Genomic DNA, 22,061 nt, shown 5'->3' with positions numbered 1-22,061 from the left:
GTGGGCCGTGGTTTTAAGTTGTAAACAAAGCCAGGCTGCCCTAAGGTTCAGTGTTGTGAACAAAGCAGGGGCAGTGGCTCGGGCCAACCTTTTTCTGCAGAAAGAGCAAGTAGGTACTGAACAGTTCTGCCTCCTGCAGGAAAGCAGGAATAGCACTGAATGAAAAAGTCCTGGGAGTGAAATTAGTCTGTGTGCTGGTCTTGCCTTTGGCAAGCCCCAGAATATCTTAATGGGGGGTGGATGGGGATGGTGACTAGGGGAAGGGGAGGGGAATCAGTGAAAATGTAAGTAAGACACTGCAGTCCCGTAGCTGATATGTACCAGGAAACCTTGCCCTCTCCATGTCTGCCTGTTCTGCCCTGTTTTTGCAGAAACATTTCTACTAGCCAATGCAGGGCAACCTTGCCTGGGACTTGCTGTTTCTGGGCTCTAGTGCCACAGCTCTCCTCTGGTTTTTGGAGAGCTGAGGAAGAGGAACACGCATTGGCATTGTGCCCCATTGTAGGGTGAGGCACAGCCATGCTCTATACGCAGATTTAGCGGGTTAAAATTCATCTTCTCTGACTGGTTTTGTTTATTCACCAGAAGACTTTAAAGCAGTTTTGATGGTGTTGCAGGGATCTTGGAGGGCAGCAATGCCATGGGTAGGCTCCAAGCAGGGAACACTGGGGTTCATGCATAGAGCTGTGTTGAATGAGCTTCACTCTTAGCCAAAAGACAGTGCTGCACTCCTCCTTTCTGCATGTGTTGCACTCAAATGGTGAGAGTGGGGCTGCCCCACTGATATCTCTAACCTCCTGCACAAAGTAAGTAGGTCTCAGAATGGGTGTAGTGGATTTGGAGAGGTTTCTGGGCATGAATACACCAAAGTGGTTTTAGGAGAACATACATTGGAGGTTTTTTATTTCTCCGCTGGTGACATTTCATCTTTGCTTCAGTGTCTGGTTTCTGGCTACCATGCTTTAAAATAGAGATGTAGACAAATTGGCAAAAGGCCAGTGGAGAACAGCACTAATTGTTATAGCTTTAGAAAACATGACCTCTGAGGAGAGGTTGAGGAACTCAGGTGCATTTAATCTAGGAAAGACAGTATTAGTGGGGGAGGGAGAAGGATGCCATGGTTTCTCTGTACATAAAAGCTATTGTCAAAGAAGGATGATCGATTTATTCTCTCACTATCATTGGGGGAATGATGAGACAAAAATCAACTACAGTTGCACTGCAGAGAAGGTTTAGTTTGGATATTCAAGAAAAGCTTTGAGTGCAGTGGAATGCAGGAGGAGATTGTCCAGGAGAGCTAGGGAATTTCTGGTATTGGTGGTCTTCAGTCTTTAGTCTGCTCCCATGAAGGCTATGGTCTGTGTGACCTCCCAAAATCCTTGTCAGCCCTTTGTTCCTGCATTTTGGGCTAAAGAGTAGGCTTTAGGCTGATGCCTGTCCCTTAGCAACTGCAAGCTTTTGCTGTGCCAGCATTGCCAAGTTCACGTGCTCAGAAACGCATGAGCCAGGCTCCTCAAAGCATTGGCTGTAGTTCATAAAAATGAGTGGCTTTAGTAGGTGATAATATAATGTAAGTTCTGCTTATCTGCCCACTGTTTTTGAGCCTTGTTGTCTGTGTGTGTATTGCAGTTGGAAATCTGATGGCAGAGAAACCCAAGCTCACTCTAGTTTAACTTTCTGGGTTGGGAGTGAAGAGAGGGCAGCATGGACTTTAATGCAGACCAGTTGTGCAAGTAAGCATGGAGTGTCTGGAGACCTATTACACAGAATTTTGTGCTGTAGTCTTTGCTTCTTCCTGCAGCTGAACTACCAAGCTGAGATCTGCAAGAGACGTCTTGATCCAGGTTGCCATCACCTCTGGCTGTAGTGCAGGCAGACCCAGCCTTGGAAACATGACCGTTCCTCTGCAGTTGTGCTACAAGGATGGCTTCTGTAGCAACTCTAGGTTCTGGGGCTTTAACGCATTATAAAATAAAATGTGAAAGTAATAAGTAGTTGCTGGAAAAAATATTGCAGATTAGCACAACTTGCTCTCTACCTTGGATGTTTTTGTATGTGACAAGTATCACTTGCAGAAACAGGGATGATTTTATTATAACTCCTTTGTCTGCTTCCCTTCCAACTTCCCCTGAGTACATTTTTCAGACGTCAAACTGTTTTGAGGACAAAATGTTGGTGACTTTTCCAGTGGTGATGAGAAGCAGAGATGTGTGATGGTGCTGTTCACTGGTGGAAGTGGCAGAATTTCTCATGCTCCCTTGCTTGTGGACTTGCCTACAAAACTTTTCTACACATAAACATTTTCTTTAAGAGGGGAAAAGGTCTAGTTTGTGTGCATTGGTAAGGCACAGATAAAGACATATATCTTTAATATCAGGATTTCTTTTGCATCTTTTCAGATCCACAAATGCAGAGTTCTGCCTTCTGGGACAAATTCACAGATGACGTTATCCTGTATTTTAAATACCCTACTTTTTGTATCCCTCTTGCCTGAAGCTATTAACATTGGCAGAATTGATGTCCTTTGTTTATTTTGTGTACTACTTACAGCCTGAATGTTGGACACCAATTGATCTAGTTTTTCTATGGTCTGTGGAAAGAGGTAGGGCAAGATTGTTTCTGCTGGCTGTGTATGTACATGCGCATGCATCCCTCTTCTGAGGAGACAGACTGCAAGTCCATCTTCACAGCAGGGATGGAGAAGGTGAAATTGCTTTCCTGCAATCAAGCTAAGAGTAAATCCAGTAAAGGCAAGACTTTTGCACACCTTCATCTCTAGAGTGCTGAATGACAATCTCATGCTTGTGCCTGTGGGTTGACAGATCCACATTTGAGGGCTGCAAGCAGGTGGTAGAGCCTCCCACTTGCTGTGATAGATGGGGGCGCAGAGGTGTTGGCAGTGTCCAGAGAGGCCATTGAGTATATTGCTGAGTGTGGGGGGGAGCAGGGGGCAGGTGAGCCCGGACTGATGGGGAGCTGTGTGGTCGATCTCTGCTCCAGCACTTGTCTTGGAGCTGGGAGGTCTGGATCTTATCCACGGCTCTGACACTGAGTCACTGCATGACCTCAGGCGCTCAGATACCATGGTGATGAACACAGCACAAATGTCTAGACAGATAGATTAGATTGGATAGACTCCGAATTTGACAAATATTTGTATATCACCACTGTCAGTGCTCCCCTGTTATTGCCACCCAGTCCAGTAGTTTCAGTGGGTCTCTTGCACAGCAGGGGGGAAGAGACACTAATTCCTTACACTGAGGAAGGGACACCAACCACAGTACCACAATGACCAGTGTTGACAAACTGGAAATAAAGCAGGCGGTAGGGCAGCTCATGAAGGAAACATTGCATGGCAGAAGGGCTCAGGAGTGGGCTTTTCCCCAGCTCTGTGGCAGCCCTGACTTTGCCCTTCTTTTCTCCTGTAGCCAATTAGTCTCTAAGGTCCTCAGGGTGGTGGTAACTACTTCCTCCTGCAATGGCTTCCATCACAACAAGGCCCTGGCTTCAGAAAAGAAGACAAACTACCAGAAGTGAGACTTCCTGAAGAGCTTTACTGGTGCCACTGTCAGCTTCTGGCACAAGGGAGGATGCAAGATGATCGGCTCTCCTGAAGAGACTTGTGGTTACTTTCCCACCTGGTTCCTTTGTCACAGATGAGCAGAGGAATACAGCAAATAGATGGCCAATAACCTGCCCTGTATGGGGATTTTTGAAGGCTCTGCGAAGTCTCCTGAGCACCCCTCTCTGGCACCACTGACAATGAGCCAGAGGTGCTGGAGAAGAGCACTGCCTCTTTAAGGGGATTTGCATAGCAGGGCCTAATTACAGTTGTTGATTCTGATGTTTTCGGTGTTGTTCATATTCTATTAAAGGATAATGCTGCTTAATTTGCAGCAGAGGGTCTCGGTTAACAGTGCACCCAATCACAAGGCAGCCCTAATGACACTACTTCCCTACTTCTGGTAACACGTAATTAAAAAATCACTTCATTTCCAGTTGTGTGGTTCTCCCCTCTCCCCCAATCTCCTAATTACTTTCTAAGCCATTTCATGATTATCTGTAAATATTTCAGCACTTAGATCTACTAATCAGTCCATGGAAGAGTTAATAACTTGAGTGGCATTGCTGTTTGCCATTCCCTCTCTACTACTGCATCGCAAGGAATCATTTTCCCCCTGGCACGTGTGGGAATAGGGACTTTAGTTGTGGTGGGGTTGTTTGTGTTTTGGCTTTGGAGCTGTGGGGTGAACTGGCGATGTGTGGTGTTCAGAAACGCCATCTCAAGCTGCAGGAGGTCTTTTGCTGATTTTTTTTAGTAGTCGCTGTGTATCTCTGCAAATAGTTTTACACAATTTAAATCTCACTGAAGGGGTTGTCCTGTTGCCAGCCTGTGAGAGCTGCTTGTTAGGGGGCTGAGGTTGAGCTGGGTATAAGTCAATCCAGCTAGGAGGCTCACACATCTGGAAGTATTGGCTGAAATATTCTTCTGCCCTGAGTCTACGGGTCTGTGGGAAGTGGTAACTCAGCTCTTGCTGCGCTTGGACAAGAGGGCAATAGGTCTGGCTGTGACTGCCCTCGGGTGGTATCTCTTCACAAGCTCATCTTGCATGCTGCAGTGAGTGGCGTTTACTGCAGTGTGAGAGTAGCTTGGTCACTGGGTAAGGAAATATCTGCATTTCCCAGAAAAGTTGTGTACAGATATCTGTCAGAGCCCAGTGGCTGTGGGCAACAGGATGTGGGGTAGGATGTCCTGATACCAGCGGTGAAATGGGGAATTTGTTCTCTAATCCCAGCTGTGCTCTGAAAATCCACCGTGCAAATGCTGCTTTCTCACTTCATGGGTCTGGTTCCTGTACTTGTCTGGTATCTTGGGTATTAAAACTCAGTTGGGCTTTTCAAACAGTGTGCTGCAGAGTTGGCAGGGTGATGGAGGAATGATTTGGAGTATCTTTCCTGCCCATGTGTTACATGGGCTTGATTGCTGTATTCTTTGTATGGTCAATCAGCAACACCTTATGCAAGTCCTCTGGGAGCTTTCTGATGTCTCTGAAGGCATTATTTGGAATAACCAGAGATAATTATATAACTAGGGGGTAATTAACTTCCAGGAATTAAAGAATCAAGCTTAGTCTGCACTACCCCTAGGGGTGAGTCTATAAAGCTGGGAGTTAGAGAAATCTATTCCTCTCTCGTCATTTGGGCGCATGTGACATTGAAATTCTTGAGACTTGGGGAATGTGAGGGTGTTTCAAATCATATCGTAGCATTTCTAGTCAATGCTGTAATAGCATACGAGAGGAGAGCTTGAATATGGTTCTAATCCAGTCCATTTGTGTTTCAGGTAACCCTGTCACAGTGGGAATGAGCATCCATATCTCCAGCATTGACCAGATCTCTGAAGTCAACATGGTGAGTCTGGGAGGGATTAAAAAAAAAAAAGCCTAATAAACTAGTCTTCCTTTTCTGGTTGAGATGCACACCCGAGACAATGGTTCCTTGGAGTCACCTGAGATCTTAGGGTACCCTTCTAAAAAAGAATAGCCACCCCTGCTTCCTTAAGCTCCTTCTGCAGGTCTTCCCTGCATCTGGGAAGTTTTTGGAGGAAGAGTGGCACTTGTCTGGTACTGAATAAGTGTTTTTTCCTTCTGATTTGGACACAGGATTCTGAGGGATGATGGGAGCTCTGATTTAAGACAGTTCTTCCTCACTAAAGCATAAGGAATTCAAGGATGATTTCTCCATATACATTGTGATGAGAAGTTAAACATCATTGGGCTGTACTAAATGAGTTTTCCAAATTTTTCTGGGCATACTGGTTTCAGTCTGAGCCTTCCTCTTTCTGCCCACTGATTGACCTTTGTCCCTGGGACTGCCTGTCAATTGGCACCACAGCCCAGCTCCAGGCTAAAAGAAAAAAAAATGAAATTCTAGCTTTGCTAGACAAGGTTGGCTTGATCGACCTCTCTGGTATGCTCCTACCTTTGCTGTCAGTATTTGTAATGTGATTGAAAGACTGCAGTTTGCTTCCAAAGTTGAAGTTCTATTACGGTTAGTGAGTGTCTCCACTAGCTCACAGGAGCATCTCTGGTGTCATCTGTCTGGTGTTAGGGACGGAGGATCTCAGCTGGGCTCTCTGGAGCTAGTTGCATCACATGCAGGGCAGATTCTCATCCCTTACCTTTCTGTGCTAGTTGCACAGACCTCTCCAAAATATTAGTGCTTATTTCTTAAAGTAGGTTCTTATATTTTTCATGTGACACAAAGGCAGTGATGGTTTTACAGTAAGCCTGTGATTGCCAAGTTGAAAAACAGGCAGTGGCTTTGTATGCTTGCTGGTGGTAAGCTGGCATTTTCCAGATCTGTACTGGAAAGGAAGGAATCTAATGGTGATTTGCTTGTTTGGGGTGTCATTGATAGGCTGGAGCTTTTCATACCACTGAAGAAAAATGTTCTCTGCTCAGATCACAGATTTTACCCCCAACCATTGCTAAGGATTTTGGTTATGGATGGGATCCACATCTGGGCTTGTGTTATCTCTCAGAAGCCCTCAGCACCCAGCAGAGGACATGCATTGCACTGATCTGTCACCTAGCCATGCCTTCCTCTCTCCTGCCCAAAGGCTTTTCTTCCAAGTTCCTTTGCTTTCCGGGAGGCGGGGTAAGAGAGGAAGGCTGATGGGGACCATTGGGAGCAGCTGTCCCTTTCCTCAGTTCCAGACCCAGTAGGAGAATCCTAGGCCAGTTTAGAGCTCTTGCTCATCAAGTCAATTAAAACCTTGGTCTCCCAATGCTCCTGTCCTATTTATCCAGTTCTGTACTCTCCTGACCTGTTTCTCTGTCCCACCAGCTATTTTGCTGTCACATTGAGGTAGAAGGGGAGACAAGACAATCATCTGACTTGTCAATTTGTTTTCCCAAGCTGCTCGAAAATTCTGAATGTATCTGTTGATACAACTCAAGCTGAAGGGATAACCACAAGTCTTCAGGTTTTCATAAAGAACAGTTTCTTTTGCATTTTCTTATACAGAAGAGGCTTGGAAAGTGGGGATCAAACAAAAGTCTGGGCCTTACTGGGAGAATTAAGATGAGCAGTGCTGACCTATGGGTTAAACCACTACCAAACATTTGCTGTTTCTTCTTATTCTAAGCTATGGAATATACAGCAAATTGCAGACTCTCTCCATTAACCCAACCTTTAACATCATCTGTATGCATGTTACACTTCAGTGTTAACAGTGACACTGGGCAGTACATCTGTATAGAAATTCAGGTGTGGACCTGTGGCCCCATTGCATTGGGTAGCTGTGCTTGAGGTTAGGCTCAACTTAGAAGAGACAGATGGCCTAACCCAATTCCATCTATCTTGCCTGTCAGGACAAAGCTCATCTCTAAGTCACCTCCTCCCCCAGTCTCAAGTTGGATCTCAATTTTCTGATGTGGTGAACGAGCTGTCACCCTCCTTGCTAGAGCCAGGATGAACAATTTGGGGTCTGAGAGCATAGTCTAAGACCCTAGCTTGCAGAGACATCGCTGGAGGGAGTGAGGGATTTGACTATTTACCTGCTATAATTGCCCTGATCTTCCTCTACAGACCTGAGAAGAGAGCTAGATGCTGCAGAGGCAGGTTGAGAATGAAGTTCCAAGTGATGTGTGTGGGCTAATAATGGCTGCCCAAGCTATTTGCCATATACCTGTTAATGTCAGGCAGGTTATGTCCTAGGCTAGTAGCCATTCTCTTAGCAATGCTTTCAACCCTTTCCTTATGAAAGCAATGTTCTCCCCTTTCTGGTGAACACCTTGTTTTCGTCTACCCCAAATTCCTGGGGCAAAAGGATGTTTGGGGCCGGGGAGAAATCCACATCACTGTGGGATGCAGAGGAGAATGTTTCCCAACATGGACCTTCACCCACGTGTTGCTCTGGGTCTTACAGAATTCAGGCAGCACTATTGATGGACACTGTTTTGGTAGTCATGATATTATGCTCAAGCTGGGCACTAGGTACTATGCGAGTTTATGCCATGCTCCTGTTGATGCTGCTAAGGCATCTCGCTTCTATGCTTTTCTCATCCCTCCTGGCCTTCTGTACAAGTTGACAAGCACAATCTCCCAGCCATCTGTCCTGTGTATGTTTGGGAGGCTACTCAAGATCAAGATCTATGGGCATCATGGTGAGGCATCTTCAAAAGGGGTTAAAAAAATCAGAATCATCTTAAAGAACAAACAGGGAGCAGAAGAGTTCTTGTGTGATGCAAGTTTCCAGGCTGAAGAGATTTATGTGCATTGTTCTTTTGTGTGACAGATGCCCCGGGGAAAGGGCTGTCTTACCCCTGCTCTGGACATGGTTACGGGCAAGAAAAACAAGACATTTTTTGGCATTGTGTGTGACTGGGGAAGGGACTGTGCAATGAATAAATTAAAGGCACACAAGTGGAGCTGGGTTGTCACGGCAACCAAATAGCTTCTATTGTTCCACAAGGAGTGTTATTACTTACTGCCCCTTGTAGGATAATTAATTAATCCTCAGACATCCTTTCTGGAACAATGGCCCTGGGGCTGGGCAGGCTGAGGAGAGCCCCCACCTCTCCCATCGCTGGGCTTCCTGGCACCTACCGGCTGCGTGATGGTGGGGAACAAGTAATGCCAGGGACTTGCCACTGCATGATTCAAAAAGTTGTTTTCCATGGGAGTCCAGCTGGATGCGGTGCTGTGGAGGAATACAGCTCCATCCAAGATCTAAGCAGCTCTCTTTGCCTTCACTCCCATGGGAACTGTACTGCCGAAATGATGTGGTGACATTTCAGTCCCGGAGGCTACAGGGCTCTCTGCTAAGGCAACGCAGCTATGTCTTTATACTGGAGGTTCCCAGACACTGATACACGGAATGCATTGCAATTGCCTGTACGAGCTCAGTGTCTCCTGGTGCCTTGCTGTTATAAAGGCAATGCCTCTCCACTGCCTTGAGGGCCATGCCCTAGTGCCATGCCATGGTATTGTGCAGATGGAGTTGTGCTGGGTTAAAGGAGGTTCCCAGGTGTACTGTAATGATCTCCTAATGATGAGGAACCAAAGACACTGCTTTTATTTAACAAAAAAGGCACCTTGTTTGTTGCAGCTGCTGCCTGTGTGGTCAGCCATATTTCCAAGCTCACTTGCTCAAGTAATGTTTTATTGCTGTGTACCCCTCTTAGCCCTGCTAAGCAACGCTGAGCTGCAGCCTCTGTTCTTGTCAGTGATTAGCAGGATTATTTGCTGAGCCAAGATCAGTGACATCAATTGAAATGCCTGGGAAAGAATGCCAGGGGCCAGGCCAAACAGGTATTGGGGAGGGCACGTTTGACTGGCAGACCCTCTGGGAAGTGCTGCTCCATGAAGACGAAAGGCCTAGCTGGAGACTTTTCAGATCCTGTACAAATTTGCAAGCTGAGGATTTAAAGGCAGACTGAAAGGAGAAATATCGTCACAGTGACGTTCTGTAGCCCAGATGATAGGCTAAGAACGGAAGGATGGTATCTCCCAGTTCTCCTCTAAGGAAGTAGGCTGGGTGAATTATCTGGCAAATGCCATTTTGCTACAGGTGGTTGAGTTGTTGTAAGTGTGCAACAATGTGCAGCTATTTACGGATGCTTGGTGGTATATAGTGGTACTCACAGCTATGTCCAGGCCTTTATGCTGTCTTAACTCACTATCTGCTTGGTGCTCTGGTTCAAACAACCTGCTTTGCTGGATCCAGCTCAGATGGTATCTAGTCCCAACTGCTTCAGAAGGAGCTGGAAGTCTTCCCCTGTATGCCCATTGAAAAATGGACAGCTGAAGACTGGCCTGCTCAGGGTGGACTGCAGTGGGTGTAGAGGCTGCTGCTTCCAGCTGCAGCCTTGTCTCTCTAATCCTTGAGGACATATTTTTCCAGTACCAGACTGCTCAGACTCCCTTCAAGCATTAATGAACTATTTCAATAAAGAAAACAACCAGAAGTTTTTTATGCATTTAAAATAAGAGATGGTTACCCTTCATAACGCTTCAATTTTCCTGCCCTATGATCTGTGCAGTCCTAAACCTGCTCCCCCCTGTGTTTCTGCATGCCATAAACAGCTTGGAGCACGCAGCCTTAGTCGTCGTGATTTCTTTGTGGCTCCTATAATTTATTCATCCCAAGATGCTCTCCTACATCTGCAATAACATTGTTTCAGTTTGTTATAGCACTAGCTTTAAAGTTTTATAAACCTGGTGACAAGTTGAAAAGTTACAAGAGAATTATTGTAGAGGGCTAGTGTGAGAAACAAGGCTTCCAAATAGAAATGTCTGCTGCAATATACAACATGCTGAATGAACGATACCTGCAGGATGGGTGATACCTTTTGCTGGGGGATAGTCTGCAGTGCAGACGGGTTAGCGTTTGGTGCAGCATACTTGGCAAAGCGAACCCTGGTGTTTTGCTTCATTACATCCTACTCCTGTATCATCACCTCTTTCCACGTTGCCGTCTCGTGGGAGTGACTGCGCTCATGCTGGTGTGCTGTACTTGGTCACTTGGGGGGTACAGGAGGAGTCATGTCTGCTATTTCCCAACTTCCCAAAGCTTGTTTGAAAACAGAGTTGTCTTGTTAAGAAAATGAGTTATCCCTGTTCAGCAGAGATGTAAACTATGTCCCAGGAAATCTGAGCTCCAGGTGTTTTAAATCGCCTTTTAACCCAAAAGAGGGTGGATTGGGTGTGTAAAGATGTTCTTGAGCAGGAAAGATCATTCTAAAACCTGTTATACCATCATCACTGGGGCACCACTCTTCACTATGTCAAATTTTCTCTCCATCAGGAATGTTTGAAATAGTCTTTGTAAAGGAATCTGTCCTGATGAGGCATTGCTGTTCTGTTTTTGCTGGAGTATGAATACGCACTGCCTAGGTGAATCTCAATTCAGTATAACCAATGTACACTAATACATGGATGTCTGCTGTCTGGTAGGCATAGCTGGTGAAAGAAGTCAGTGTGGATGGACAGACTTAGTATGAGAGTCTTTGCACTACACAGCAGCTTCTTAGGATGCTTGCTCATGGACACAGCTCTTGGCCTTTGATCCATTTCAGGTAGACCCTCTATGTCTGTAATAGCAGGCAGGAAACACTTTTGCTGCAATATGTTTCTGAAAAGGATTTTCCATTGATATGGATGTCTTGAGTTTTTAACAACAAGATTTTTTTTTTTTAAGGAGAGGTTTCTGCTACCTACGTTATACTATCATGTATTCTCTTCAAATATATTGACAGTTTTTATTTAACTAAAAATTCTTTGTTAACATCTTTTTTCAATGGAAAAATGATATACAGATATTTTCTAGTCAGTCTGTTCTATGTTTCGGGATATCAAAAGGTCTTAAAACAAAGGTTAAAGCATTTACATCCTACAATTAGAGGCTTCTGCAGTTATATGTTATGAAATACAAGCATGACAGGACGCTCAAGTGCTGTAACTGTTTCCCTGTAGCCTCAGGTATCTCCAGGCCCATGACACTGCAGTCTCTAAAGTAAGCATGTGTGTGTACGCTGTATGTAAGGTTGCTGAATATTGAAGACTTCCAAAATATTTGGAAGTTGAGACACCTTTGGTGCTGAGCTTAATGGGTGGTGTGCTGTCATAGTACTGCAGGGGCTGTAGGATTGCTGTGGGCTCCTGGGGTGGTAGCACTGCAAGTAGCAGAGGATGCAGCGGTGCCTTGGTGCTGAAGAAGGGCCTTGCTCTCGTACTGTGGCATAATGAGAATGGTACAGCTCTGATTTACAGTGAGATTCCTAGATTTTGTGCTGGCATGGACAGATAGGAATTAAGTGCTTTTCTTCACATGCTGGGGGCTTCTGTGTGCTGTGAGTTAAGCTGAGATATTGCAAGCATGTGGCTGAGATAGGTTTCTTCAGAGCTGGCAATGGTCTGTGCCTTCTGCTGCCAATGATGGCTTCAGTACTACTTAGGTCATGCAGCTATTGTTACCTCAAGTCCTTGAGTGCAGCTCTGTAATGCACTGGGTGGCTGCTTGGAAAATCAAACAGTGGCAGTTCTGTACATAACAGACTGTTGGGGCTCAGCACCGATACACATATTGGCTTTTTAGACTGCATATCTGTTCACACCACATTATATTTTAACAGAAATCCCACTGATTGTGCTGAAAAGACCCCTTAGACTAAGGTAGTACGTGAGGACAAGTAAAGCAACAGACCTCAGGGGAGCTGTGCTGTGTGATGGGATGTGGGAATGGGCACTGAAATTCAAACAAGCAGTGGTCCCCTTTCTGCCCCAAAGACAGGGATAGTCCTTCCACAAGAGTGTGGGGTTCTTGTACAAAACAGCTGAGAAAAAAGCAAACTGCTGTGAAGGAGTCCAAAGTACTCCACATTTATAGGTCCTGAAATTGGTTATGAAGAGATTGGCCTGGCTTAAACTAGAAAATAGGTCAGTGTGACTCATATGTCAATATTTACTGCGTATCTGGCAACTTGTAGAAGGGAAAAATCTTGCGTCTTCCATAATATTTTGGAGATTATCCTATTTCAGTGACAAAATTCTCCCTGTGTCCTTGGTCTTGATGTTGGCTAACTGCAGAGGCAGCCCAGTAAATTCACTACATCTTAGAGTCAAGTTGCTAAGTAACAACCCAAAGATCACCACACAGCCTCTTCAAATGCAGTGGCCAGCAGAAAGCCAGGATCTTCACAAAGAGCCAGCAGTTTCTTCTGAGATGGAGGTCTCAGACTTGGTGTGTAGCAGAGGGCAGTCAGGTAAAGCAGCAGTCCTGCGGGGAGGTGGCTCCGTGTGAGAAGGGACAGCTTTAGAGCTTGCCCTACAGAGGGGTCCCCTATGTTTGTTCTGTTGTCTTGGTTCTTAATGATGTCCTTGAATGAAATATTTTTGTTGGTTGGATTGTACAGTTTTGACATGGACATAGATCAGTTGATAATGAGCTGTGGAAACCTTGCTGAAACAAGCTCTCAGCTGAAGACAGACTAGGAACTGCTGGACTAGAGTATGACTCTTTACCCCTGAGGCTTTCTATTCTACCATGCTGATTTCCTCCTAGAAATCCTGTAGTATTCACAGGATAGCTTAATGGGAGGGTTTGCAGGAAGCCTTTTATCTGCATAACTGGAAATGCTTGGCTATGGGCAAGCCGTTGGATGGACTGGCTGATTCTTAGCCTAAACCCTGGGTTTTTCAGCACTATTAAAATGTGGTGGCAATGCTTATTGAGAATAAGCGTTTACGTGCTTATTTAAATAAGCATCCCCCTTCACATCTTTCCATGATGTTTTCCCTAAGGAGCAGCTCTGCAAGTGCTCCAGTATCACAAGTTCGAGCCTCAGGAGGTCTGAGTCAACCCTGCTTCCAGTACTGAGAGAGTTCAAATGCCTGGCTCGCTAGGTGATTTCCCCAGTGAGAATACTTCTGTGCTTTCACTAAAGAGACTTAAGTTCACTCTGCATGTTGTAGATGACTCCACCCCACAGCAGGAAAGAAGTCATATTGGAGAGGATGAGAATCCATGGCTATATGGCTTGCAGCACGCTTTCAGCTGAACAGTGCTATGTATTGCAGTGCTCCATCTGTTCCTGTATCAGCCAAGTTATCTTTAGATCTGAACATGTCAGTGTATGGTGGTGGTATGAACCACTTCGGTTTGCACTCCAGCATTCTTGTAGTAGTTAGAATTGTTACTGCAGAAAACTTTGTCCAGGATAAAAATGACTTTTTTTTTCCTGCTTAGGTTTTTATTCAGGTTTTTACACAGGCGGAACTCCCACAGCCTTTATATATATTTATATATATATATTCAAAAGCTGCATGTATTTGAGAGCAGTCTTCCAAATGGCCACCTGTTTCAATAGCAGTGCTGCAGCATTGGAGAGGATTACTGCAGAATGCTAAAGTATCTTCCCACAAGTGAGAGCTTTGTCTAGTTTGATTGAAAACTGAATTAGACCTTGAGGATCTGACCTGCTGACATCTTGTCATATATACATTTAAAGCGTGCAGCAATAGTGTACGTGCGCAAGAGTGCCAGCACCTCAATATAGAACCTAGATTGGAATACAAGTGTGTGCGTGTCGTGTTGCTATTTGAATATGTAAATAAATGGGGCTATATATAGCTCTATGCTATGTACATGTTGAGTGAAGGTGGCAGATACGGCAGCTGAATAGCTTTGCTGTTTCTGAATGCTGGTAGAGGCTCCCTGCGTGCTCCCTACATCTCTCCTGCTTGCTCCAACCCCTGTCAGCCTTTCTGCTATCAAAATTTTCGGGCCTCTGGAGAAGATTTTGTGTGGGGACAGGAGTTGTTAATATTCTGAGTCTGTGCTGAGTTGCTAGGCTACAGAGAAAAATGAACATTCAAGGAAAAAGGATGGTGAAAGGGAGAGGATCTGCTGAGCTGTTTGGAGACCCAGAAAGGCCCTCTAGTCAAATGAAAGGGATCATTCTGGGGAAGGAGTCAGCGCATGCATGTGGGATGAAATGTGGGCAGTCCCTGCTGGCCTGGCACAAGCAGACTCAGGACAGCTCCAGACAGAAAAATGGCAGAGGAAGAAGTAAAAGACAGGATCCTCCAGCCCCTGCTCCCTTCCACATCACTGTGTGCAGGGCATGTGCAGCTGGCTGCCTCCTGGGTGCAATGGGTCACCAGGCTGGGGTATACACTTTTATTCCAGGTTGGACGAGGCCCTGGGCAACCTGATCCAGTGGGTGGCAGGGGGTTGGAACTGGGTGGGCTTTCATGTCCCTTCCAACCTAGGCTGTTCTATGATTGTATGGTTCTGTGATGCATCCCTCACCCCCTCTCTGTAAGGTGCTTCACGTGAGGCTCTAGTGAAGAGGGAAGCAAACCCAAAGCATGTTCACAGCTTGCAGGTTGGACTTCATCTCCCTCTTTCACTGCAGCAACCTATTACCAGAAGATCTCCTTTAACTTCAGTGTAACTGTCTGGGAAGGCAACTTGTGGCTTTTACCTCCCTGATAAAACCTTTGCGTTCCTAGGTCATGGATACACAAAGTACTGACCCTTTTATCCTTCAAGAGTTTTCGACTGAGGTTCAAGCAGACTTGAGGGTTTATAACACACCAGCTGCAACCTGATCCTGGTTTTCCTGAAGCCCAATCTAGCTCCTGAGCGCTGACCCTCTTTAGCTGTTCCCCTCTGTAAATGAGTGTCAGGTATGTAGCTGCAGAGGCTGTGAGCCACCAGACCTACGAGGTGTCTTGTTGTCTTCCTCTCTTCTGGAAGGCTGGCTTTGCCCTGTGCTCCTGTTCCTGTCTGCAAGATTTGTTCCCTCTCAATATTGCTGGCTGTATCAGAACCCTCAGAAAAATTAAACAGTGCCTTCGGGTATTTTTATTATCTGGATACTTTATTTACCGAGCTCACATGGGCTCCCTGCCAATAACTTTCAGCCAGCTCTGCAAATAGAGCTCCTTGGCTCCAGGACTGTTGGTCCTGGTACTGCAGAGAGCACTCACTCAGCATGGACAAGGACTGCAGCTTGTTCTTCGCCATCCAGTTGGCCGTGAAATCAAAGTCTGCTTGCTTGTGGACCTCCACAGCCTGCTGAAATCTGTTCTTTAACTTGTGCGTCCTGTAATAAACTTGACTTGTTCAGCAGGATCAGGACTGTTTCATACAGCTGTATTTTGAATGCTATTGTCAGTTAGCTGCACTGCACCCGTCCATCAGGTTTATGTTCCCGCAGCCAAGACCCGAATAGCTAAAGTGAAGAATGATGGCATAGGCCAAAATGTGTGCAGTGCTGCTGCTGGTGGCACTCTGCTTCCCTCAGTTTTACCCTGGCTCAACCAAAGGCAGACTAACCCAGGACTGCTGGGGTTCTCTATTTCCTGTACCATTTCCACACCATCTTACCTGCTTACTTGTGGTTATCCTTTTTTACGTGATCAAACTCTTGGGCTTTTTAAAGGAAACTAACACCATCTTCTAACCTTTTGGTCAAGCCACTCTGTGCCAAATTAACATTGTGCTCTTTACCAAATTAACATTGAGCTGAAGCAGATGCACAGAGGTGTTATTTTAGAGTACCTAATCCCAGTGGGCTTCTAAGCCCCTTAAAGGATTTTGAAGTCTCCCTTTCTCCTCCCCATTCCTCCAGCCTCACTTCCTATAGTCTTGGGCAGTCAGTGTCTATGTGAAGGGCTGCAGGACCTCTCCTGTCTGGAGTAGGCTGTGACTAGACTGGTGTTCAGCAAAACCATTGGCAAGATAGTGAAGAGGATGTTTCACTTTAAAAAATAAAAATAAAATAAAGGTGAGTTCTGGGAACATTCTAGTGAAATCGCATTTTTCTGTTACCATGTTGCTGCTTCTAGAAAGCCTATCACATGTTGACCACTTGAAGTGAGCATTTCTCAGCAGGCAAGATGTAAGAAAGTCACTACAAAATTCTCTGAAGGTACGTGCAGAGGCCTTTGAAAGGGTTTAGGGAGCATCACTGGTCTTCCAGAATCACTTTTCACTTGGCATAATCCAGTTTTCTTCCCCCAGCCTTTTGAGGGCTTTAGAAACTGATATCTTCACTAGTCACTGTTTAAACGTCTCACTCAAATTTAATTTAGCTTAATAGGCTAGTTGTTGCGTGTTTAATTAAATACAATGATTATTAAAAACATATTTTTGAGCTTTAATGGCTGTATATTAGATATGCACATATGTGTATGCAGCAGGGCACTGGAAACAGATGCTGTAAGGCAGAAAGGGTAGTGCCTGGTAAGCACAAAAAGATGGGCTGGGGGGAGCTGGGTGGGAGATGGGAGAAGGGACAGGATACAGGCACCAGCACAGTTCCATGGTTTGTTGTGGGTGTGCAGACAGTAAATATATAGCATACTACAATAGTGCAGACAAACAGCAGCTTGCTGCCCTCCCTCCAGTATCCTGAGCCAGTTACCTCTCTAGTTTGTCTCTTTCCTGGAAGAAATTGCTCAGGCAGGGACTTGTCTGAGCTCCCTCCTGGTTTAAGTGAGCATCTTATCTGCTTTTAGCTCTTCCACGTACTACAAGGAGTCCTTACCAGTTTCCAGACCATCTATCAATGTAATTTTGATTGTGCAAGCAACATCCTTCCAATTTTCTGCCTGAAAATTAGTCAAACTCATGCATCAGATTTTACTGAACTTTCAATGTACAACCTTGCTTCTCTGGCCTTAGCCATCTGGACAAAGCATGTCCTTCTGTGCTGGTTTGGCATGGGAAGGTATAGGCACCAAGCATGAATCTGACCACCTCTCATTCGGTGACTCCTCACTGTGAAAGAGGACAACTTCTCAAGTTATGATGAGGTTTGGAGTGAAAGCTGGCTGGTGACTCAGAAATGGGAAGGCCAAACCATCCTGCTTCTGGGGGTAGAACAGGCTCTGGGTTTTGCCCAGCCACTAGCTCATGTGGAACTGAGCAAGGAGACCAGACCAGCAGAAATAATATGCAATAGCTCACAGATTCTTGGGCTTAAGAATAGAAACTGCCTGGCAATGATTTTAAGGTCTTATCCAAGGAAGATAGCATGCTGCAGGTGGTGACTTTGGGGTTGCTGCCTGTGCCATTGAATGAGGTTGCTGGGTTTGTTTGTTCTCACAGCAGGTGCTATGCTGTAGTCTCCTGACTTTCTCCTCTCAACCTCTGCATCCAGCTCGAATGGGGCTGTTAAGCAGATAATATACGGTGTTATTCTGTGCTCAGATGGGGCTTTGGTACACAGGCTCAGGGGTCTGAAAACCTCGTCACGGGCAGGCCAACCCCCTTTGGGCAAAGGACCCAGCTAGGTATGTCCTGTCTGACAGCTGTGGGACCAGCACCGGTCCAGGTGCTGTAGAGATGGGGCATGGCAGGAGAGAAATAGGGCAACAAGATAACACTTCACTTTCACACCCCTAGTTGTGGAGGATACAGCTGATATGTCCCAGTTTCTGGACATGCATTCAGCAATTAAACACATGCAAATTACTACAAAAGTAGATCAGATCAGTGAAGAGAAACATCTCCATGCAAAGTTCTTCTGAGGTCCTAAAGAAAATGAGTTCAAGAGCACAAAGACCTGCTGCACAGGAGGGCACAGCATATCCTAGAAGCAAACACATTTGTCCCCTTGCCTTATGGACAGATTGTAGGTGCAAGGTGGTTTTCCTGCTCCCCAGGTCAGGTGGACAATTGGTTATTCGAAATTAAGGGATGTGGAAGGAGATTCTGGTTTTTTCACCTGCTAAGCTGAAGCATAAGGAGAAGGTCAGCATCTAAAATAATTGTCGCTTTATGTATAACAGTTGTCAAGCAGAACTTCAGACTTGTAAATCAGGCACTGGCTTGCACCAGAAGATAAATTAAAAGCAGAATAAAAGCAGAATGTTGGCAGAATACTCTCCCTATGAAAAGCACAGTAAGTACAAGAGCTGCTGCCTCCTGCCCTAGGCAAAGGTGAGGATCTAAAGCAGACTTTGTGCTGTCTTGGAGCTGGAAAGATTGCTATCGTGTGTTTGTCAGATTAACTGGTGCTTGTTAAGGTCTAGAACCCATTGATTTGTCTTATCTACATGAAAATGGACAATCCATTAGGAGGGCAAAGTAGCTTTCTAAAACAAGTTTGCTAAGTAAGGAGTGTGGACATCTTGCTCTGTCCTTCCCGTATTCTCCTGTACGTTTTACACAGCTCTGATTCCTTGCAACGGATTGCAGGCACATTGTTTAATGCTCCCCTTAAAAATAATTCTTATTTCCCCTAACACCTTCTTAAAATGAAACATACTCGAGGACTGCTTTGTCCTTTAATTTCTCTCCCAAGAATGACGGGAACAGGAGCTGGTGTTTAATCATCAAAGAAGTCGAAGCCAACAAACTGTTCATTAGTCTCTGGCAGTGGCAGCTTGGTTTTTACTAAGTCAGATGTTTCATTTTTCTCCCTCTTTCTGGAGCATCTTGGCTTTCCTAATGTTCTTTTATGATCTTGGACAAGGAGACCATATGTCATTTTCTTATATGGGGTAGGACTTTTATTTGGTCACTTCTCCAAAAGGAGGTGATTTATCAAACTCAGGGGTGGAGGGGAAATGGGGGACAAAGTTAAGTGGCATGGCTAGCACTAGAGGTAAGCTGTAAAGCCTCCTTTATCCCCCTCATTGTTTCCAGTACCTTTCAGAGCTTGGTGAAATGCTAGCAGCCTGCAGTAGTCACCTTCATTTTCAAAGCTCCCCCCAGAAAGCTACCAGCCATTTGTCGTACACAAAAATGGACTAGGCACAGAAGACATTCATATTACTGGAAATACTGTGTTCTGAGCAAAGATTTGGTCCTTTCACACATAGTATTCCATGCCATTTCTAGGCCTCTGAGTCCACTGTAGCCTCTAACAGGGGGTGCAGACTTCTGCCTCTGGTCAAATTTAGTACCGGGGACTGTAGAGGTCACAGGACAGAAAACCAATCTGCCCCAACCTGCCAGTGACCCACATCTCCTAGAAGCTGTGCTGAGGGTTTAAGAAGCAGCCTGCTCAGGAGGGATGCTTTAGGTGACTTTCTGTTGGAAGCTGGAGCTTCTGCCATGCAGCAGGATCTCCATCCTTGGGTGGTTCTCCTTTCCTGTTAGTCCCTCCCTTTTTATGACTCGGAGGACTGTGTTTTCCACGTTACACCTAGACCTTTCAAAGTACTGCTAAGTACCTGACCTCGTGCTTTTTCCACAGGCTCTCTTGAAAGTTTTTTCCATTACCTTGCCCTCAATCCGTTCTTATATAGCAACCCACTGCAGAAAGTCAGATACTGTCATCATACAGCTGTTTTGTTTTTAACCTGTGTAAAAATTATTTCCCCTTTGCTGCTCCCTGCTTCTGTTAGAGCCTTTATGTTATTTTTGAGTATTTACTTATTTGTATACTGCTCAGTAACCCTCAACTATCTAAAAGTGTGGGACTCTGTAAGCTTAAGTAGCACAGGGTTATGATTACTTACTGACTTAATACAACCACTACAGGGAATCAGTTAAGAGTAAGTCTGATCTGTACCTATTTTTAAGTGATGTAAATACAGTGGAGAGCTAAACTGTAGGATTTGCTACCTACCACAAGGCTGCAGGTGCCAAAGATTCTGAGATGAGACAAACTCTCAGAAGAGAAACTGAGTATCTTCAATTAAGAAGGTATCAGCTCTGGCTCAGGAGATCATTAAGCCTGAAACAGCTGGAGAATAAAGTATCATAACACAAATACCCCGTTTTTCTTATATTTCTCCCTTCTGTTCTCTTGACTGGTACTGGAGACAGGACGCTAATGCGCAATGAGTTTTGGTCCGACACAGTACCGCTGTCTCCAAAATGAGCACAAGCACACTTGTAAGAGTATTACTTTGGGCATAATGTGTGTCCTGTATGCTGATGTATCACTGTGCTTATTGTCTTTGGGGTTCTACAGGAAACACCTTCCTCCATTCACACCTCTCTTGTGCCAACATTTCAGCTGCTTACTGTTGAGTCCTCTTACATCTTTTTTGTTTTGGGGTCTCTGCTGGGTTTCAGGAAATACTGTAGTTATCAGTCTCTTCCTCTTGTCTGAGATGTACTCTTACAGCCCTGTCCTTAGTAGCTGGTAGGACGCACTGTCACTTTCGCATGTGAGGTCCCCAGGTAAGCTCCTCTTGTTCTCTGGGGCTTTTCCTAGCCTCTGAGAGAGCTGTCCTCTCTCCTTGCAGGGAAGCAGCTCTGGAGTGTGAGTGCCTGCTGCTCCACATGTTGCTCTCACCTCTGCTTTGTGGATGCATCATGCAGCGAGGAGGAGGAGAGAGAGGGAGCAAAGCCTCTGCAAAACCTGAGATGGAGGAGGTGCAGGGAGGGGGAGCTGGGGCTGACAGCTCTCAGCTGCTGGGCAGAGCAGGGTGAACAGAGGCATGTGGAGGGGTGTCCCATGGGGATGGTCACGCTGAGCAGCTTTTCAGCAGGCTCAGGTGCTATCTCAGCTTTGTGAAGGGCTGAATGGGAGCTGCAGTGCTGAGCACAGCCCTGCATGCAGCTGGGCCATGAGGCTTGCCTTGCAAGGCAGCATGGAAGTCTCGTAAATAAATATAATGGAAATGGTGCATCGGTGGCTGCCTGTCTCACTGAGAAGAGCCGGGTACCAAGGGGGGTGAGAGGCTCCAGAAACTCAGGTGCTCTGCTCATACTGCAGTGCAGGTCCAAAGTCACTGGGAGGGGTAACCAGAGAGAATATTTTCCTTAGCAGGGTCTTGACCAAAGTGAGAATGTTGGTGCCCCTCAGAGATGGACTGTGAGGCTTCTGAAGCAAGATCTTAGCAATCCTTTAAAAAGCAAAGAAACAGATTTTCTTGGCCAGAAACATGTCACTGTGTTTTTGCTCTTTTCAATATAATACAGAAGGTGACAGATATAGCTTTTGTATCCAGACTACACCACAGATTCGCTCCATGACCTTTCAGATATGCATGTGGGTCTAGATTTCTGAATCATAGTTAGATACCCGAAAGCTGGCATACCCATACTGTCGGATTATTTGAGCTTGTTTTCAGAGGTGCTAATCAAACCTGGCTTTGAGTAAAGTCAGTGGGAGAAGACGGGCAGGCAGGATGCCTCTCTGCTCAGCCCAGATGTTAGTGCATGAGCACAGTCCTCGCCAGCACCTGGCACAGAGCTGGCAATGCAGAGCAGAAATGCCACTCGTGCAAACCTGCATGGTCAGGAGGAGGATTCCTTTGGCACTTTAAGTATTTGCTTAGGAAGAAACAACGTGTCTCTGGCCCCAGCAGTTCATTTGCATGCATTTGCAGAAAGCTTTTTATTTAAGGACTTGTGAAAAGTTACTGGCTTCTGTAAGGCTGCTATCAGCAAGACTTGTGAGCACTGCTTACCCTGCCCACTTCCTAATCTACATCTTGTTAGCTGTCTTACCCAAAAAAATCTTGGCTCCTAGCCTATTTAAGACCTGTTGTGAGAAGATTTTTTCATTGATGTGTACAAGACCCCTTCCTGTACTACTCATTTATCTGAGAGGAAATGATTGTACTTCTAGCACAGTGCT

General features: G+C 45.5%; 1 protein-coding gene across 2 annotated transcripts in view; it reads left to right on the top strand.

Moving 5' to 3' along the window:
• Positions 1-22,061, top strand: part of GABRQ (gamma-aminobutyric acid type A receptor subunit theta) — a 62,515-nt gene that overhangs the window by 18,948 nt on the left and 21,506 nt on the right. For both annotated transcript variants that reach the window (XM_035541651.1, XM_035541650.1), the window contains exon 3: positions 5,345-5,412. In XM_035541651.1, coding sequence (XP_035397544.1) covers positions 5,345-5,412 — 68 coding nt within the window. The remainder of the gene's footprint in view (positions 1-5,344; positions 5,413-22,061) is intronic.

The sequence above is a fragment of the Cygnus atratus genome, chromosome 13, assembly GCF_013377495.2.
Source record: "Cygnus atratus isolate AKBS03 ecotype Queensland, Australia chromosome 13, CAtr_DNAZoo_HiC_assembly, whole genome shotgun sequence".
Lineage (NCBI taxonomy): Eukaryota > Metazoa > Chordata > Aves > Anseriformes > Anatidae > Cygnus > Cygnus atratus.
This window is presented reverse-complemented; position numbering and strand designations above follow the sequence as displayed.